At 38.7% G+C, this 20,577-nt stretch overlaps 4 protein-coding genes across 12 annotated transcripts; all 4 read right to left on the bottom strand.

The window, feature by feature from the left end:
- Nucleotides 1–57: 57 nt before the first annotated feature.
- gng13a (guanine nucleotide binding protein (G protein), gamma 13a) lies at nucleotides 58–1,967 on the bottom strand (the record flags this gene model as incomplete). Its single annotated transcript, XM_079463065.1, has 2 exons — nucleotides 58–163; nucleotides 1,870–1,967. The coding sequence occupies 2 exons, from the start codon at nucleotides 1,965–1,967 to the stop codon at nucleotides 58–60; spliced, it is 204 nt and encodes a 67-aa protein (XP_079319191.1).
- A 65-nt stretch (nucleotides 1,968–2,032) lies between these two features.
- LOC306897925 (uncharacterized protein) lies at nucleotides 2,033–4,018 on the bottom strand. The gene has a single exon (XM_079463064.1). It carries the CDS (start codon nucleotides 3,994–3,996, stop codon nucleotides 3,130–3,132), a length of 867 nt encoding a protein of 288 aa, XP_079319190.1. The 5' UTR covers nucleotides 3,997–4,018; the 3' UTR covers nucleotides 2,033–3,129.
- A 2,048-nt stretch (nucleotides 4,019–6,066) lies between these two features.
- On the bottom strand, nucleotides 6,067–10,664 carry LOC306897922 (protein disulfide-isomerase). The gene is made up of 11 exons (XM_079463061.1): nucleotides 10,178–10,664; nucleotides 9,405–9,611; nucleotides 8,889–9,022; nucleotides 8,558–8,695; nucleotides 8,289–8,396; nucleotides 8,078–8,203; nucleotides 7,809–8,006; nucleotides 7,421–7,541; nucleotides 7,066–7,247; nucleotides 6,335–6,424; nucleotides 6,067–6,248 (listed from the first exon to the last, which is right to left on the bottom strand). Exons 1-11 carry the CDS (start codon nucleotides 10,335–10,337, stop codon nucleotides 6,186–6,188), a joined length of 1,527 nt encoding a protein of 508 aa, XP_079319187.1. The 5' UTR covers nucleotides 10,338–10,664; the 3' UTR covers nucleotides 6,067–6,185.
- Nucleotides 10,665–11,348: 684 nt separating this feature from the next.
- On the bottom strand, nucleotides 11,349–20,577 carry ubn1 (ubinuclein 1). Of its 9 annotated transcripts, none has more exons than XM_079461630.1 (17): nucleotides 19,740–20,577; nucleotides 19,549–19,623; nucleotides 19,272–19,370; nucleotides 19,035–19,175; nucleotides 18,000–18,094; nucleotides 17,435–17,867; nucleotides 17,254–17,324; nucleotides 17,045–17,174; nucleotides 16,555–16,673; nucleotides 16,292–16,411; nucleotides 15,834–15,977; nucleotides 15,675–15,725; nucleotides 15,347–15,373; nucleotides 15,211–15,250; nucleotides 14,595–15,104; nucleotides 14,261–14,483; nucleotides 11,360–12,337 (listed from the first exon to the last, which is right to left on the bottom strand). In XM_079461630.1, exons 1-17 carry the CDS (start codon nucleotides 19,995–19,997, stop codon nucleotides 12,285–12,287), a joined length of 2,589 nt encoding a protein of 862 aa, XP_079317756.1. In that variant the 5' UTR covers nucleotides 19,998–20,577; the 3' UTR covers nucleotides 11,360–12,284. The 9 variants fall into 9 exon arrangements, with proteins under 9 accessions (XP_079317758.1, XP_079317755.1, XP_079317760.1 ...); XM_079461627.1 differs by lacking the exon at nucleotides 15,347–15,373 and adding an exon at nucleotides 12,843–12,938; XM_079461626.1 differs by lacking the exon at nucleotides 15,347–15,373 and adding an exon at nucleotides 12,843–12,938 and having other exon boundaries at nucleotides 19,528–19,623; nucleotides 19,740–20,547.

Genomic DNA, 20,577 nt, shown 5'->3' with positions numbered 1-20,577 from the left:
AACCATCGCAGTGGGTGGAGCCGTGTGTGTTGACATAGCAATGCGTAAAGGTCGATGCTAAAGCACAACACATTTGCTTGTCTCCACCCACGGGTTCTCCTTCACCACCTCAGGATTTAGAAATGCATCTTCGGTCATTTTCTCCTCAATCCATTTGACCAGCCTGAAAAGAACAGATAAGATGACAAAGAGATGTAAGGTTAAGACGTAATTTTTCTAATTTATTAAACCAACATTACTGAGCATGCGCGCGTTGGTGGACTGCCCTTAACTGCCGGTACACATTTGCCAATAATAGCGTGCCTGTATATTATTTCTTATAGCAACATACCTGCAAACTCAGAAGAGGTGAAAAGGGTGACAGCCATATGACGGGGGGGATTTGGGCGGTGGGGCCTGTTTGGTGGTTGTTAGTGGCGTATTATAAGAAAAACATTGTAATTTTCATATGTAAATTTTGCTTTCTGGCGCACTCTGGCAAGAAAAATTTGCTTCAATACGCAAATGTGACTCGTGCGGGCATAATGAGTTGGAGCTAGCCAACAGGAAAAGCAAGTGAAAAATATGGATTTTGGTCGAATTTGAGATTTTGATAAAAAATAAGTACGTAGCCCTTGTCTCGCGATCCCAATGCTACAAATCCTAAGTAAACATCTAAAATGATCTCTCTTCGTCTACGTTTCTGAGATGTGCATCTTCCTTAATCTTTCCTAATACATCGGAAGCAAAGCGCTTGCGCGTCTGACAGTTTGGATTCGGTTTTAAAACATGGATGATTGAGAAAATAGTGCGGGATTGGTGTTAAAAGAGTTATTGAGAGAGATAAAGTGCAGGACCTGATTGATTGAAAGAGCTTAAAAAGATTTTCTGACATATTAATGTATTATGAAGCAGATTGATCGGTCTCTAAAATAAGTATTAAATATCATCTGTAAACAACTGTTCAGCTTCTGGGACTGAAACTTCGGACGAATATCAATCGCACCCAAGTGCCTTCCTCACTTAGAAGGGCAGAGCTCTTGAAAGGGACATTGCCAACTGTCTCTGATAACATAGCTGTTTAGTTCACACGGGCCAACTGAATAAAACGTATCATCATCATTTTCTCTTTATCCGAGACAACACTTTGCGTTCGTGCTTTTCACAGGCGGAAAAAAGTAGGTTTAGAAAGCGCAGATACAGGCAAAGCGCAATATTCAAGATATGGCACCCGAGGACTCACCAAGGACCCCATACAATGGAAAAAAACTCTTCGGATCTATACAATTCAAAAGAATGGCATTTTGAAATGGAACTGGCAGCAGGCTGACAGCTGAAGGGGAGGTGTTAACGAATGCTCCGCCCAACCCGTCTAACATACGTCATTTAAGATGGAAAGTCATTGCAGGACGGAAGTGCATTTGCAGAATTTAACATTGATAAACTATTTACAATAAACGCAGCAATATTTCATGTAAAAACAGGCATTGTAATTTTTTATTTCACTGGGACTTTAATAAAATGAACACAACAATATTCAACTAATCATTGATTTAATACACTTATAATACAGTGAAATAAAAATATTAATTAAAATAAACATGAATTAAATAAAATATAAATACTTTTACTTTTTACGTATTAATAAACACCAGCCAGACCAATAAACAAGCACAGACCGGAAGTTAACTACAGTCCAGGTGCGCGCACAAAATTGAAAATGCTTATCGAAAACTTTTTACGGTATTTGTATTGCTATTTTTTATTATATTTTCTGTATAACTGTTATTTTACATTAAATTTTTGGTATTTTATTAATTAAATTTTACAATATTAGTCCCCTGTAGTTTATTTAGGAAACCCGGCTAATCCAATCAGGTGTGTACTTACTCTGGAATTGAGACGGATGTCTTCACTCTGTTATACTGTAGCTGCTGCTTCAGACTTTCTACATGATTGTTTAACTGAGTCTCATCCAGCTCATCCATCTAAACAGCATCCAGCATGAAGAATGCATATTGTGATCATTAAACTCAATCGTTTTTTTGAAGATGGACATCAAACGTGCATGAATGTGGTAGCCCAGAAACGTCAGAAAAGAAAAGTCAGAAAATGTATGCGAATACGTGTTTCTCTCTTATTTAAAATAATTCAATATGACACAAAACAGCTGAACCTACCGCGATGAAGTTACAATTCTGTTAGTTTAGAGGTGATTAGTTATTCTCTCGTTCACAATTCTGGTTGAGAATGCTGCGTTCCGCGTCCACTCGAGGGATCGATCGTCTGTTTTGATTTCTTTAGCAAATCTCTGGGCGCTCTGTAGATTCATCCACACCTGCCCCTGAGGTTATTGCGCATTCAGAGTAGTTTGTTACTCAAATTTTCTCTCTGTATCCCGAGTGACGTTCAGCTCATTGGCCTCTGTAAAATCTATGTAAAGCATATGCAAAAAGAACCCATATTTCCCCCTCAGTTTCCTCAGTCGTCGTCAGGGATCAAGTCAATTTTAAGGAGTTTAATAGGTAAATTTACAATTATATACTGGCTACCATTTGTAAAGTATAACAGTAGCATCTTTGTTTCATTTAATGTAATTGGGAATAAGTGTGTATGTAACAGCCATTGTGTGTTTGACACTAAACATTACGGCAACGATCAACCATGTTTTTTGTCATTGGTTTGAGACCTGTCTGTAATGGGATCAGGAAGTACTATACGTGTGCAAAGATGTTCTTTTCTAAGCCCGTCTAAACCGTCTTGCTTAAGCTACTTAAGGTAACAGCAGAAAATGTGTGTACACAGCAGTGTCACGTGCGCTTTTGGAATGAAGATGCAGAGTTTTCATTGGTTGGTGCGTCATTACAGCAAAAGGTATCATGATGCAAATCATTACTACATGTGCTCTCTGATGAAATTGTAGGTAAGCAAATTGTAAAATAAGTGAAAATTTAAAGGACAATGATGCTCATGTCAAGTTTATTTAAAAAGAATATAACTCAAAATATGATGAGGTTTTCCAATCTGTGGTAACAAAATTCAATACCATGACGCAATTGTTCCAGCAATTATTGTGATATGAAAACTGAGACCATCATTGACACCTACAACCAATCTCTTGTATCAGAACATGGGGCACTAGATAGTCTTCTAGCTAACTTTGTCCCCTCTACCCAGTGCTCTCACTCCCGCTGCGTTTTCCACCCCACGCAGCCATTCAGAACATTTCAGTAGTGTGTTCTCATCCACACGCTGTTCCCCCTCTTCCTCATATTCCACATCATCGTATCTGTGACGGTTGTTCAGAAGAGAGATCTTCATGATAGGGATGTTGGATCGAGGACCTGACTTGTCAAAGGGGTCTTTGCGTTGATGTGCGGCGGCACCGCGGACGGCACGGGGCTGCTTCTCACGGCTACGTTTCTGAAGGAGCAAGGTGGCCTCTGGAGTAAGGCTGACTGAGAAGTTCAAAGCTTCACTGTTATTCTGTGCACTGCCTGATCCTGAACATCTTGAAGAGGCCTCTAGACTCTGACGAAGATTTTGGTTTTGTGCAAACGTTCGTTTGCTTGCATCTTTAGAGTTGGTTGGAGAGACGCTAATGCCTGAACTACCTTTAGAGGACATGGCAGTCGAGGTGCCCGAAGGATCAGCAGGTCTTGGAGACGTAATCCAGATGCTCTTACCTTCCAACCTCAATCCGGCAGTGGCTCGACTGGTGGGCAGTTTGCTTTTGTGCGGCATGGCTTTGTTGCTCAACCTCTTTAGGCGTTCCCTTACGTGACTCTTCTCATCCACAGTCTTGACCTGAAGAACGGATGAGGGAACTGCTGGTTTCTCTTTTCCGGAGATGGGAAGACCCTGCGGTCGGGTTACGGGTGGGAAAGGCATCTTCACCAGGTAAAGCAGGACATAGGTCAAGAAGTCCGTCTTTGAGCCGTAGCGTGAAAAGAATGAAATGGGGTTCGATGGGAATTTCGCATGATCAGGAGAACTTGCTTCTAAAGGCTCCAACATCAACTTCACAGACAGCCACTGTGGAAACAGCACACGGCAATAGTTGTGCTTTTTATAGGGTGTTGGTCAATCTGGGTATCCTCTGGAGTGGATAAGCCTAACACGTGTGGCTTAGAGCGCTTCAGTTGCGTAACAGATCAAGACGTAAACATTTGGCCGTGATGGTTTTAAGATTAGAATGGGTTGTGATGCTATGAGTTAGATGGTTTCCACACGTTTTCACAAACGCTTGACTGATTTTAAAATGTATAACTAAATGATAGCATTGAAAGTTGTCGTTGTTCTATTTTTTGTTTATGTTAAATGTTAGAAATGTTAGTGCCTGGCTGCGTAAGATAAACAAAGTCTTGCTTGCTGCACCGTAGAAAGGGCTGAAAGTGGAATCATTATTTCTGGAAATAACTCATCGGGTGTTAGTGTTAAGCCCATCTGCACGTGTCCAAGAGGTTTACATTAAAGGATTGCAGAGTTCACTGAAATTAATCTTGTTTAGAGGTCACCTGATCTCTTCCTCGCACTGTTTTGTTTATACCAATTACTAAATAACGTCACAAATTTTAAATAAAGAAAAACAAAACTGGCTGCATACAAATATCCCCACTTGCTGTCTTGGCCACTTGAGAACGCGTGCATAACAACAGCAAGTCTGTCAAATGTCTTGAAAACGCCAAAGTGCAGTGGCCTTAACGCACATTAAACCCACACTATCTTGAAAACAGCTTCCGAGCGTTATTCAGGGCTAAGTGTATCCCATCACGTTCTGGATATATCATGAGACTTTTTGCCCGGGTCCCGCGAGATGTTGCAGCTTTCCGGTGTAAGTTATATAGGCCTAGAACTACTTTTTAAGGTTATATCTTTATTTATTCTATGTTTGGGTAACGTGCATTTTTCTTGTATGTTTTTCTTGGATACAGCTGATTTAATACAAATAAAGCGCTATAAAAATGGACTAGATGTGACCCTGGACAACAAAACCAGTCTTATGGGGTCAATTTTTCAAAATTGAGATGTATACAGCATCTGAATGCTGAATAAATATGCTTTCCATTGATGTATGATTTGTCAAGATCGGACAAAAATGGCGGAGATACAACTATTTAAAACTCTGGAAGCTGAGGGTGCAAAAAAATCTTTTTCAAAACGCCTTTAAAGTTTTAATATAGTTACTGTAGGAAATGTACAAAATATTTTCATGGAATATGATCTTAACATCTTAATGATTTTCGGCATAAAAGAAAAGTTTATAATTTTCTTAAAAGTTTAGAAATAATGTTATTCTGGCTTTTGCCAGGTTTAGCTGTCCAGGGTCACATACGATTATATATTACATATCATTTTGTAGTCAAACGAAGCGTTGGACCATTTATTGGTGAAAACTAAAGAGTTATGTATTTGATAAAACTGCTTTTTATCACATAATTAGAAAAAAAACACATTAATTAACGTTACACGTTAGCTAATAAGTGTGTACTACATGGTCACCAAAAACAGGAAATACGTCACGAAAGTAGTCAAGTGGGTGTATTTGCACGCAGCCTCTAAAATAAAGTGCCCAGTACGGCGAAATCAAGTCCCGCCTTCCAGTGAAAAGAGCCAATCGTCATTCGTGCATGATTGACAGACAGTTCTCTGGGGGAGGGTCTTTTTAAAGACCGCCTCAGGTATTCGCCAGAACCTGGAAAACACCTTTGCACATTTTAAACTAAACTACAGTTATTGTGAGGTTTAACTATTGGTTAGAAATATGTTTTTGTAACCTTAGTCAGCGATGTAATTGTCATTCAGTAAACAATTAGGACATGACTGACAGGTGATGCACATATGCGTGCCAAGTAGGATGACTTGCCATATTATTTTAGTAATAATACCAATACCGGTCTTAATTTCCCCCTTTTTCTGCATGCCCCTTGTATTTTTATTGTTTTGCTTAAAAAAAGGTATTGTGAAGCGTGTCAATGATGTTTAAGCACATTGCTGTTTCTATGAATGCTACTTATGTTGAAAATAGCTGTAACTGTAACTTTAAAAACTGTGCTAAGCAGAAATAACTTGATAAACAGCCTTAAAAACATGCATCTTACTCCAAGGGGCTTCTTTAATGCCGTGGTACATACATGCACAGAAGACCTTACACGTGTAATTTTATTTTAGCTTTAAACAACATGTACATTAAGACAATATGTGATTTAGAGCTCCTCTTTCTCCGCTGCCTTATGATGGTTAATATACTGATTCCTCAATTCCTCCTCCTGTGGAAAATATACAGATACATGACATGTATATCAAATGATCTACAAGAAAACGAAGACAGTCTGCTGTAAATTGTGTATCTTACCTCAGCTCTGTCCCTTTTGGCATTTTTAACCTCTTTTTCCATAAATTTAACTATAGCCTTCAACTTCCATTTGCCAGAATACGGCACCACCTGGCACACATTACAGTACAAAAACACAATAAGAATACAGAATGCATCTTCGAATATGTCAGTGCCACTGTATTGTTTCAAGATGCGCATCAGTAATGTTTTGTTTCTAATGGCTGGAATACAATAAAACTTTAAGACATCATGGACTTGCAGACTTTTTGAGAGTTTCAGATAGAAACACATGCACATAAAACTGCAGACTGGCGCAGACTCTCTGCAACACGTCCAGACTGAAAATCTAAATCCGCACAAAAGTCTTGTAGTGTATTTTAGCCTTGAAGCATAGTCCTAGAAACCGAGTCTTAAAGCACAGTTGCATTATTAACCACATACAACTAAGAGTGAAAAGTATGGTCCCTGGCTAAAACCATCATAGAAATTTTAACGGTCATAAAGGGAATTTGATTAGTTTAAATGGAGACTATAATGGTCTCTGTGGGTCTCTACTTGTATTGTTTTCTGGTTCTATTAGTGGGATGAATGGCAACCATTAAGAACATCTTTAAATACTATTGGAATAAGCCTGCAAGTACACTACATAAAGGAATTTTTCAATGTTCTTTGCAATGGAAAAGTGTACGATAAAATGTAACAATATAGGCAATGTAAACATTTATGTAGAGATTATATCTAGTTCTTACCCTCTCTGCATAAAGTGCAGGAAAAAATTTGATTGATGGATACTTTTCCCCCAGATGAACGTTTATATCATTGGCAGTGACGTCGATTTTAGCGACTACGATATCTTCATCATCACTGAAGTGTTGGGCAAGCTCCTCCCACAATGGAAACAAATCACGACTCTCTCTGCTCCAAGGTGCGTCTGTCGACACGTTCAAACACTTCACAATCTTCAAAACGTTCGTATGTTTAGGCACAGATTCGAACTATGATCAGGCCAATAGAATAAAATAACAATAAACTAGAAATGCCACGATTCAGACTTGTTCATTAAGACACAAAGACATTGGTGTGTCAATCATTTGCGGTACTTACAGAAAAGAACAATGACATTTTTGTCATAGTTGAAGGCCACTTTTTCAAAGTTCATCCCGACCAGTTCCTTCACTGGCTGTTTGTCCCAGTTGTCTGGGATTGGCTCACTTTGAAGTTTTGGCTACAAAATGCATTCAACAATATATATACACAAATGAATTATAATGAACAGAATTATTATAGAAGCCATATATTGTTGACATTGTTTTAATAAGGTATAATGCTTTGTATTATTTCAAGTTATAAAAATGATTAGCTATTTAGAACTCAAGACTTATTATGTAAAACTATATCAACACAGTAAAATACATGATATATAATATATATAGAAAATGAAAGCATAGCAGCATACCAATAAACTACTTATGAACGAACTACGTATACTAACCTTAGCTTTTCCCTCCAGGTAATTCAAACAGAATTCTGAAAGACTGTGTTTATCAAACTGATCCGAGGCCAGCTGGTATTGTACATTATTTGATAAATTAACCATACGGACCACAGGTGCCTCTTCCACCCTAACACGAAAATACTCCATAATCCGTCCATTTCTTGTCTCGTTCACATCGACCATCACAAATAGCACCTAGTACAAACCAAATTATTTTGTAATGTGCATATATTGTGGTTTGATTTGTGTATATGGTGTACACTAACCTTTCCTCTGAATTCTTCCGCTGTGGTCTCAAAAGTGTGGTATGTGTCTTTAAAGCCTTCCTCAGCCTTATTAAGAAACAGAAGCAAGTGATTCTGGACCACAGAGTTCAGGATCCTAGATGCTGTCTGGAGAGAAGCAGAAAGAAACTAAGTGTTATTATATATAGTGTGTGTGTATAATAGTATTGTATAAAAGTGTATATAAATGTACCATTCCGTTGTACTCAGTCACAAGTTTCATCTCATGCTGTCTGATAAACTCAACAACATATTCCTTCTTTGTGCTTTTTTCCATCTCAAACTGCTCATCGGGTTTATGCTAAAGAAATAAATATGTTTACATAGATAGACATCATGCTTAAAAACAGTTTATTAATATCTTGTATCCTGTTTGTCTGTTTTTGAGAAAGGGCTGGAAATGCAGATTTGAACTCCTATTTCTCATGAACCCCACAGTTCAATATATTGACAGATTCTCACCTTCCTGATGAGGAGAACAGTATCCGTGCTAATGTCATACTGGCTGAAGATCTCACGACTTCCTGTTACTCCGAACGGCAGGTCAGCAATGTCAATGGCTACTTCATAAAACACTTTCACAATGTCTGCTTCAAGATCCTGCAATGCAAAACTGATTCTTAAACTGGTAATGATTGGCTTAAACCAACTATATTTTTTATGTAAACTACAACACGATAAAGAATATCTAAAGAATATAGCATTTAATGATTTAATAGACATTTTATAATCTAAAATAAGTTTCCCGGTAAACTGATTTGCTAAAGAAAAACACGTTTCTTAGACTAGTCACCTTAAATAATCCAAGAACCACAAGCTCATCTTCATCCATAAATGTTTCCAGCTGGGTTAAATTACTTATGATGTCAGCACTGGGCCCGTCACTTCTTTTAAGCCATGTCAGGATAGAGGAGGAGCTCTTTAGAACTGGGACGGAGACACACAACAACCATTATGACATCATTTATAACCATAGTTACTTCAGTTTGAGGGAACGATGCTGTATGCAATATTAGTATTAGTCATTTCGCTGACTTCTGAATTAGAGACCCCGTCCCTTAAGCCACACCCCTCTTTCTATGTCAGCCAATCCAATGTTAGCAAAGCTAAAGATTTATTGTGATATTAAGGAAAATTGCTAATTTTACTAGTTTTGCCTTACATTTACGAATGAATTAAAGTACATCCACGCTTTTGTCATCATCGGCGTATGCATTCCTTTAAAATCAAACCCATGATCTTGGTGTTTAGTTGAGTTAATGAAAAGCATGTATAGGTGACATAAGCAAGACTGAAATTTTTGCTTTACCAGGACAGTACACCGGGTTGTGTTTGTCTCCAGACAGGTACAGTCGTAGTGACGGCACTGACGTGACATTTAGCGACGCAGCGAGCTGTTTTTCCTGATTGACGTTTACTTCTCCCATCCGCACATCAGAATCTGCATCCTTCAGCGCACTCGCTGCCTTTCTGAACTCCAGAATAGTGCCAAGAGACTGACTAGAGAGAGGAGCATCTAACACAGGTACAAGAAAAAGGTTTTTCCTATTGCAAATATGAACAGTCATATTCTTTAAGTTAACAATAGCAATTTTGTTTTGGTCCCAGAAGTGCAAAGCAATTTGCCTTGTACTTTCAATGCTTAATTCGGTAAGAAAGACTGTAGACGTAGATGTATCTTCATTAGTGAATGAAAAGTCATTTAGCGGACACTTTTCTCAAATGCAACGATAATTACAAGGACCATTCCCGTGGAGCAACCTGAGGTTAGGTGCCCTGCTTGTAAGGCAAGATCGTGACAGCACATAACTCATTACACGTAGGGATCGAAACAAGAACTTTCCAGTTACCAGCCATGAGTTTTACACAAGCATAACCACTCCTAGTAATTTGGCAAAGGCTAATTTCAGAGGAGTCTTCGTATTATTCATATTCATAGTAAAACGTTCGGGAAAGTCAACCTCAGGCCCACTAGCATTGCATTAAAACAGTCTGCTTTACAGTCTCTTAGTGTGAATGTTGCTGCATTTATGACAGGAACTCCATGAAAACACACACCCAGATATGCAGGTATATACTCACAGAAGTGCACCAATAGCCGGTCATGCTGCTTAAGTGCTCGTCTGAAGTTGTTTTTCGTCAGTATTAGAATGTTGTTTTCCTCTGGGATCGATTCGCTTTCGTCCAGAGCTCCAATTAAATACACGCACAGGCTTAAACACAGCACAACGTTCGTCTTCATGGCGACCTCAGAGACCCACTAACCTTTGAGTCTGTGAGAATGTGTGAAAAGCTCTTCGGTAAAAGGCGTGTGCAGGCACCTTTGTTGTTGGTGTTATCAGTGTGTACTTTGATAATGGACACTTTAGATCCAATAGCAGAAGAGATGCAGTAGATCAAGTCGTACAAGTCTCAAAGGTGCGAGAAAAGAATGGATTTCATCCGTAGATAATTGTATTATCAAATTTTGTATTAAGATCAAATTGGTCTTGTCAAAATAACCGTTTGTTTATTTCATATGGACTACATTTCTTATGCTTATTGTATCATTTTCCCCACATGAGTGAGTGAGTTCATTATCTTATTCAGAGCGGCTCCCTTCATCAGAGGGAACACCCTTTTCTATTGTACTGTATTGTGGGTAATGGCCAGTATTTCACACGGAGCGTGAACGATAAGGTTCTGGGCTCGGTTGCAAGAAACCCCTTTGGGTAAAGAGCCCTTAGTAACAATACTTTTACAATTTAACCTAAAGGGGTTTCTTCCCCTTAGGGGTTTCTGAACAATAGCTTTGAAAGAAAGCATGGCAGCTTTCTACATGTTATCATGTTTTTATCATGTTAGTTAGCCTTATTCTTCGAGTAAATCAAAACAAACCAACTGCAGGTTGATTGATATTAATTGGAATGCACAATAAAAAACAGATATAACTTTGACCATAGTCAGCAAAGAAGGAACCAGATATAGGAAAATAAATTCGGCTGTATTTTTGTTGGCTTTCATTTGTCATTATGTGGTGCAATTTTTCATTATGAGGAAAACAATGATGATTATGATGTAATCTAATCATCATAATATCTGAACTATGCTCGTCTTGCATCTGCGATCTGTAATTTTATAAAACTTCTACGTTTACAAAAATTGCAGGTTACTTTACGCACACAATTTTTGGGGTTGTCAAATGAAGTAACGCTGACTTTTTTCACAAAGTCTCATCAGACAGCTAAAACATTGAAACATTATTGAAGCTTACCATAGTGTATTAGTTGATTCTCATTTATTTAACAATAAAAGTAAGGGATTGCAGGTTTAATAGTGACTTAACAGTAAACGTGGCATTAAACTAAGCTGTTGACCAATCTAATGTAAACTTTATCTTTGATATTTAGTCTTTGTTATATTAAGCAACAATCAAAAGAGGAACAAATCATTTACACTAATTTTTCTAAAACACATGGATTGCTGTTGAAACAATGCCAATATTTTAGGAAACTTTATTTTTCCATATTAGGCTACACTTTCAAATTATTATTTTCAAAAGTCACATTTTAGCATGTCCAAAAACAAAAGCAAGTGCATGTTCTCATACATATTTTGCAGCATTTCTCAGTGGGAACCCAGCCATTATACCTTAACAGCCCTGAGATGATCACAGAGGCATGAATACCATTTCCCAGTCCAGTAAAAATAAACAAAGCCGTCTTTGCCATCCATTAGCACGAACAATGCATTCACAGTTCATTTAGAGTACACAACAACACATAAATATATAAAGTTAATACTGAAGGGTTTTCATAACTATTGTTCCAGTTTCGATTTTATAAATAGATTAGGATTATAGAGGTTTACTTTTAAATCTCCTTCAAAAGCAACATGAATAGGAATAGAGAATTCAGTCGTGTAAGTGCATTTCAATAAGTGCAAAGGCCTGAACTGAGGCCACATGGCTGATCATATCAAATTATATCTTAAACAATAGTCATTACACCACCATTCGCTATTCTTGATCAGTGCATTCTGCTTACTGCACATAAACATTCACTTTGAAGGAGTTTGGATTCTTACATTTCCAAACACAAGGTATATTTCGGTTGAGTAGTCAGCGCTCCATGTGTTCAAGCTCACGACAACCTGTCAGGTTTCATTTGCTCATTTGGTCAATCTGTCTTCCGTTTCACTGTAATGGCCATTAATGTAGTTTCCGGCGTGCGTTAAGCCCATCTGCGTGGATCTGATTTCCATCTGCGTGATATAAACAAACTTTTAATATTTCATTTCTCGCAGAATTAACACTGATGTAATAGTTTATGAAGACATCATTTCAATGAAGATTAAAGTCAACATTCAACGCGTCGAAGCAACAGAAAATGATTTTCAAGGGGTTCTGTGTTTTGTCTTTATTTTTTCTATTACTATCATTTAATTTTTACGATTAGCATTTTAAAAACTTAAAATTGATCTTACCAAATTACATTACAAAATCACATTAAATAATGAAACTGTTGTTAAGTTTAAAACTAGCAATCTGCAGCCCAATTCTAAACTTTCTAAAACTTTCCATATAGATTTGCTTTGAAGTTTGATAAAAGTAATGCATGCCAAGCCTTTATCTCTAACCTAGCAAAGTTAAACATTGAAATACAGAAAAGCACGCCAAGAGACAAATGAAAGGCAAACATTAAGCTGCGCACGATGGATAATGTAGGCGTGTTTCTGTAGGTTTTCCAAAGGTGTGCAGTTACAGTACCTAAACCAAAGAGCCATGGTGTAATAGAATGAAGAGCAGCAGAGGAAACAGGGACAGACACAAGATGAAGAGTGCTAGAGCACAGCATGGAGTTACCTGAAACAGGAAAGAAAATGAGGAAGAAAACACCACATGACACTGGGTCCCATTCACTAGAAGTCCGAATTCTCATCAATGGATAAAACCACTGCGCAATTGTTTCGGACCATTATATTTATGTAGAATATTGTAATAAACAGAGAATGGACCTTGCTATGTGTGCACATGAGCACAATATTTATTTAAATGCTGATTAAGAAAACGCTGGATTTAAAATAAGTCTGACACATCAACATTAAAAGGAGGAAAGGTTATTAGTTTAAGTAAACTATGACTAAACATTTCTGTTAATTGAAATAAAAATGTATTGGCCAAAATATTATTTAAAATAATTAAAATAGACTTAAAATGTGAAATATTGACACAGAAATTAGATGAGATGTGTTAAGTTGAGGCACTAAAACTATTAACTGAATATAAATAAAAACGCAACTAAAATGTATTTTACACATCAACATTAAAAACATAGATAATAAATTGACTTATTTAAAAAGACTATTTAATTTTTTTTACAATAAAATACAAATATAGAGATATGAATAAATTAAATACAATTATTAGCTTTTATTAAAAAAATAAAGCAAATTAATATTAATAATAATTAAATGTATATACAATTTTATTTTTAAAAATATTAAATATGAATTAAATTACAATAACACCGTGTCTACACCGGACCAGACCAGCCTGACGCGACCTGAGACACAGCTTGTTCCAATGGGATTATCACGTCGCACAATTATAATGCGTTCTATTGCCTTTCGTCATGCCGCGCCCGGTGTAACACTGAACACAAAACTTTAAATCTGGACGACGATGCTCGAATTTATCTGCAGAGGAGCTGCAACCACTTTTCCAAGCAAACTTTTTTTTAATATTATTAATGAATGCGACCCATTGTTGCAGTACAGAAATGACGGAAAGTGCTTTAAACAACACATTAGAGCTTACAGTAGTTTATTTACAGCAGTGTATGAATATATTATGAAACTGTAAGGTGAACGAATTAATGAGTGTAATTTATACGCAAAACAAACAATTGGGCAACATTTGTTTGTTGGAACGGTTTTACACCAACCTCTGGCTCAACCAATATTGGGAGATTGGGGCAGGGTCATCTGTTTTTAGTATGAATTGTCTATGTTGAGAATGTTACCTAACTTGTTAATGAATACTGTGCAGTATGTTAGAACCGCCTGCTACTATGAATGTAGGGAAAGCTGTTTTTAAACCATTTGGTGCAGCTAGTACAGAAGAACATAGACACAGGGTGATACGTTGGCCAAGTGTCCATGTATTAAGGATGATTATATGCTCACCATGTGTGAGCCCATGCTGGAAGTTTCCCAGGGATGGACCTTTGCAGCCTTGCGGTTGTCCGGGGAGCTTTGTGCCAGGGCTTAACCCAGGGAACGGGAGAGCATGCATGGGGGCAAAGTTTGGTAAGATGCCTGGCTGTGATGTGGTGGTGTAGGTGGATGGAAGTAGAGACATTGAAGGAGTGGGAAGAGCTGGATTCCCACATGAGATCTCGCCGGCCGCCTGAAATACAGTACAAATGAAGCATTACACAATTTAGATATACTGTATCTTGAAAGGACAGCTCATCCTTTCATGTCATTTATATCAGTCCAAAAAGAAACCTCTACTCACTGCTGCCATGGATACAGGTGCATCACCCATTGATGTAGTAGTGAGCAGTCTGGCGACGCCCTGCACCAATGATGGGCAGTGGCCCTGAGCACCATCGGGGGGCGCCACCAGCGTCAGTTTTGGACTGGGCTTTTCTCCGCTCTGGAGTCGCTTTAAATCCGATTCCAAGCCAGTCCTGTTCCACATCATCTGACCTAATCCTTTATCTATGGCCACAGCTGTATCCTGTACCACACACTCCACACTCATTTGACTTCTCTGAGTGCCGGCATGGTGGTTCTCCAGTTGACTGCCACCTAGCGAGGGACGTACCACCCCTTCCCTGTGATTGGCTGGATGGATAGAGAAGGTGGTAGACGCTTGTGTGTTTGAAGGAGTTTTGGCAGTGGTGCTCAGCGTGGCTCCAACTTCAGGCTGCATGCCAACGGGGACACTCAGACGCTTGCGTTTAAGTGCTGGCGGACATTGAATTTCCAGACTGTTCTTATTGTCCTCAAAGACAGCGCTGGCCTGTACAGGTAACATTGAGAAAAAATTTAAATCCAGTGGCATAACTATATTTTTCAACAGATGCATAGACCATTACGCTAACGCAGGATAACTAAAAATATTGTACCTTTTTTAGTTTCGTTGTGCCCATTGGTTTCTTCCTTGCCCTGTGAAAGATAGAAATGTCAATTCATTATCAAACTCCGTGGTTTTACTTTAATATAGCTAATTATTCTTAAAAACTTAAAGCTGCAGTTCATTACTTCATAACTGCCTCTATATCACCTTTTCTGTTTGGAACAGAAACAAAAACAAACAAAAAAGTAATTTGATGTTTTTAGCAGATTATTTTGCGAATTTAATGTGGGTTTATGTCAAATTATGTCAAACTGCCAATTCTTGTAAAATTGTAGCTCAGATTAAAAAAACTAACTTTTCATTGTGAATCTGTAAGGTAAGGGGACAGTTTTCAATATGGATTTTTTAATTTACGTAACTAATTTATATTCATTTTTTACAAAGTAAAGTCACATTTCCCAGTTCTAAACAACATCGCAGACTTTTAGAAATGTGTCTTATAATCATACTTACACAACACCAGTAATGTGACCGTGTGCTTTCCGAGTTTCTATAAGCAGAATCCTGTTGAGAAAACGCTTTAATTATGTAACGGTTCTACACCTAGAACAAAGAAACATTGTGACAGATTTCTTGTAAATTTAAAACAGTATTCCTCATTCTTTTGTTAACCTGGATTGCATCCATCCTTTAGGCCAAAGAGGTTTAACCTCAGCCTCCAGAAACACTTTGAGATACTCCTCCAAACTAGAACATGCAGGTGACTCCAAGTCATAGACGGTCATCTTCAGACTTACAATCTCACAGAGTAACTCCCTGAAAGAAAAAGAGATGAGGTGACATTATATTAAACGTTTAAAGTTGCAATCCTAACTTTTTTTGATAAAAATATATATTAAAATCATTCCTCAAAACGTTCTGCTTACTGTAACACGATTTGCAATAGTAATGATTTATCATTTGAGATGTCATTTTGTGGAAAATGTCAATCTGACATCAATTTACGTTTCAAACAGAGATGGCGATAGAGGCAAACGTAACAGATTGCAGCCTCAGATATTTACCATCAGGTCTTAATATCTTTAGTCAAACAGATAGATTTATTCATGTACTATTCAAGCAAACCCAACCTGATTTCTTCGTTCCATCTAAATCTCTTCCGAGGTCCGAACACCCGTTTTCCACTCCTCTCCTCTTCATCCTCATCAGAGCCATCGGCCACCCGTTGCTCCTTCTTCTCGGCCTCAAGCCTTAAAACACGCAACCAAACCATTTCCGAATACAGGTTACATCCATAACAGACATTAAAATGGGTTTGCCAGGCTATTCAATGAAGTTTATTGAAACATGGATCACAACAGTTTGTATCAAATCACTAAACGTGGCTCATTACTTGGCAGCTCGAGCTTCAGAATGAGCTTGGCAGTGGTTCTGGAAACGGATGATTTGTTCTGGCATTGATCTGGCAACCGCATTCTCTAGCTTCTGCAGGAGCTCGTTCAACCTCTCGTCCTGGCCAGAAACACGACAAGCACAGATTTGTAAAGACTGTATTTTAAGTTTATTTTTTCAGATTTAAGTTGTTATTATGGCTTAAATCAAAACAAACCAACTGCGGTTTAATTGATATTAATTGGAATGCACAATAAAAAACATGAACGTATAAAAATAGTAGCAAACATATTAAGAAAGTCAGGTTAACATTATGTTAACAGTCCAAGACTAAAATAAATATTTGGGAAGCCCCAAATCTTTGATATTCTGGTTGCCAGGTTGCTTAAGTTCCTTCAAGTGTCAATTAATGATTATTAGTTGCGAGTATGGTTACTAAAGAAGCAAAAAAAAAAAGTTAAGGGATTATTCTGCAATACATTGTCACAGACCTGCTGTTGATTGTGAAGCTTTTTGGCTCTTTTAATCAGAGTTCCTTTGCTGCAAGACAGCTGCGATGCCAAGTAGGAGAAGATCCTGGAGCGTACTTTGCCACGAAGCTGTTTAGCGCTCACTTCAACACTGAACATAAAACGCGAGAATTTGTAGAAATTGATGTAAATAGTCTGTTTCTAAAAAAGTGGGGATAAGGTTAACTCACTCTAGTAAAACATTGTTGAGCTCAGAAGACAAAACCTCCATCTTGCTTTGTCCTTCAACTTTCATGACAGCCTAAAGAACAAAATTATGACCAGAATAAGTGAACACATTTCTAACCCTCCAATATATATTCATGCCTTTCTAACCAAGCTTGCCTGCCTTTAAAGTATACATCACTCTACCTGAGTGAGTTCTTGAATGTGTTGCTCTAGCGTAGGAGGCAGACCCTCAGGAAGCGAAGCGGGGGGCTTCGCAGTGACCTGCACTACCAGAACCTCTCCATTTTCGTCCTGGCTTGGAGAGCAGACATTCTGCGGCTCCCCCAACAGCCCGTCCAAATCAAAGTCCAGCTCAGCTGCCTTCACCGCCTGCAGGAGATCATCAGCACTGGCAGAACCAATGAGCGAGAGAAGAGGGTCAGCAGATATGGGCGGCTCTTGACCCTCCACTAGCATGATGGAACAGCTGTGATTGAGCGCTTGGTCGCTCTCTCTAGCATTAAACATTTGCAGCTGCTGAAGTTTTTCCTTATGGAACTTCTTCAGCATCTTATCGATGCTCAGAGGCTTTTTGTTTTTCTTCTTTATCTTTTCTGGTGGCTCGTCTTGCTGGGTGCTAGAAGAGGAGTATGAAAGGAAACAACGAGACCACTCATTCAAGTTAATAATATGTTTTTCTACAGTAAACATTGTTTTGAAGATACCGTACATCAAAAAAATCTAATTGTAGGAAAGAAAGAAAACAAACCTCTTTTTGACCACTTCGTCTTCATTCTGATCCAGCGTGTCATCTTTCTTTTTCTTACCCATCTTCTGGTCTTTTCCTTGCTTGATCTTACGTTTCTGTGAGGAGATTTGAATGAAACAATAATGCATGTTTTCCAAACAGCAAATGAAATTTCTGATAGTTGGTAACCAGGTTTGCACATGTGTCAGGATAGATTTTATTCCCCTACTCTTTAAAGCGGCCGTAACACGGGTAAGGGTAGGCTGAACTAAAGCAGGTGCGCACCCACTGCCAACAAAACACGGACATCAGTTTCACTCAACGCATGTGGTTCATGTCCGGCATCTTTGAGCGCTGGGGCGGCCCTATATATAAGTTTCAAACGATCTCCCAACTCGTTTTTTGACAAGTTGATCATGTTAAGCTTGAGAAATCTTGCAGGGAGCTCCAGACCAAAAGCAATTGATAGTTATTTTGTATTTCTTCTATTTCCAAATAATAATAAATAATGGCACCAACAGTTGTCTCCTTCTCACCAAGCTTCTGTCTGTAGCCTATTCAAGGTCTGTGCAGGACGTCTACAATCTTGTGCCTGTCATCCTTTGAAACCTATTTGGTCTTGACCATGGTGGCGGAGAGGTTGAAATGAAAGAAACAGATTCTGTTGGCAGGCACCTTTTATATACATAGGGAGCTGACTCAGGAGTACTTTCTTAAAGTGACAGGACTAATCTGTGGTCCATAGAGGCACATAACCAATCTGTGGAGCCAGAATTCTTGCTGCTTGGTAGGGGATCAAATAGTTAGTTCACTGACTGAAATGCAAATCATTTTATATCCTTAATATACATTTGTTCCCTGATTTTTTGTTTGATATTCAGTTTCTATCAGTTAAAACAAATCAACCATTCGAATTATAGACCCTTAATTTCTTTGTATGCTTTACCCCACACAAATTGCCATTAATATTGGATATTGCGGCCCATGCAAATTAGTTCAGTGTTGGTCTGAACTATTGAGCTTCGATTACATTTTCTTGAATTATTGTTTACACACCTTGGGTCTGAAAATGTCCTCAAAATCACTAGTCTCGTTCTCCCGACCTTCTTCAGATGCTGGCCGGAACTGCAGCGTTCCTGAGTTGATGTAGAAGCCGCCATATTTGGTGGTGAGGGAAGCTGGAACCAGCTCATCATACTGTCGTGATGCATTTCAATAAATAATTTGAGCGCTACATTGACGTAAAATGGAATAAAATCTAAAACAGATGTTTTCTGTGACAAAAGGACTCACAGCTTCAGAATTATCAATGAATGAATCAGATTCATCGTAACCATATCCGATATCCACCAGATCCTGGACTCTGTCTTTCTTCTTTTTACAAGATCCCCACTAAAAAACAAGGATGGATATTCATAGTAAAGGTGGTTAAAATATTCTGATTTATTCAAATGCATCTCTTTAATGACCACTGTCACTGACATTTCATATCCCTTGAAATGCATCTGCATTTACACTTTGCTTTACTTTAGACCAACAAATACTCAACTTTAAATATTTGGGTACTTGCATATTTCTCTTCGAACTTTCTCGCAAGTCCCCCCAGTTCATCTCTCTCTCTGTCTTCCTCCACTTCATGCAATTTCTTCTCAGGTGTTTGCGTCAAAAACATTCAAACAAGACCAGCTTTTTCATGACACAATACTTATATATATATATATACCCTTCATTTACAGTAAACCGCATATGAACCATCTCTACCTTTGAGCAGATCAGATCTGGGTAGGTGAACTCCGGGCAGCGTTGCTCATCCGGCTCGAACAGTGTGATCTCCAATCTCGTTTCGGCTGGCGGTGATGTTGGTCCAGGCGCTGGCGTCGGTGCCAGTAAACCCAGTTTGACAGGTTGGTCATTGGTAACAGAGACGGGAGGGATGGTGGGAAGTGGGAAGTGTGCGTTGCTGGACAGCGCGGTCAGTTGAATTCGTCTCGGTGCGGCCATTGCGCAGGACGCACGCATGCCTCCGGTCTTCCCAAAACAGGTGCGATTAATTAAGACCCTCCAATAGAAATCCGTGTCATTTTCCTCGCGTGAAAAGGAAGTCGGCGTTTTTGCGGGTTATGCAATGGGAATCCGTTCGTTTCGGAGAAGACAATAGCAACACGGTAGAAATGCAACGTCGCGGCGATTGATGTTTATCCATGTCATGTAAAGGTGGTGTGCTGTGTTGTACGGCTCTTCGCGAACGCCGAACGGTTTGATTCTTTCTCTGCGGCCCCTTGAAGAGTCGTAAAGCCGACGTCACGCCGAGAGTCAATGTTCGCCATGAAGATCTCGATTTATCATCGCAGCCTAATATTGTTGTTGTGAAATCCAGAGTAAAAATTGGGATGCAGTCCGTTTGGATGCTTCCAGTACGGGATTGTAGGTGGTCAGTACGCGCTTTGTAGCCTTGACTGTCAGCTGTTTTTGTTGCGATACAATTTGACCAGAGGTTCAGATTTGATCACTGTAATGGACACCCACAACGATATCTATGCCCACAACTATTTCCAAAATCACAAATGGGGGCTCTCATTGGACAGACCGCTGTCTAGTC

Source organism: Barbatula barbatula (assembly GCF_947034865.1).
Source record: "Barbatula barbatula genome assembly, chromosome: 8".
Taxonomy (NCBI): Eukaryota; Metazoa; Chordata; class Actinopteri; order Cypriniformes; family Nemacheilidae; genus Barbatula; species Barbatula barbatula.
Note: the sequence above shows the minus strand (reverse complement) of the source record. Positions and strands in the feature narration are given on the sequence as shown.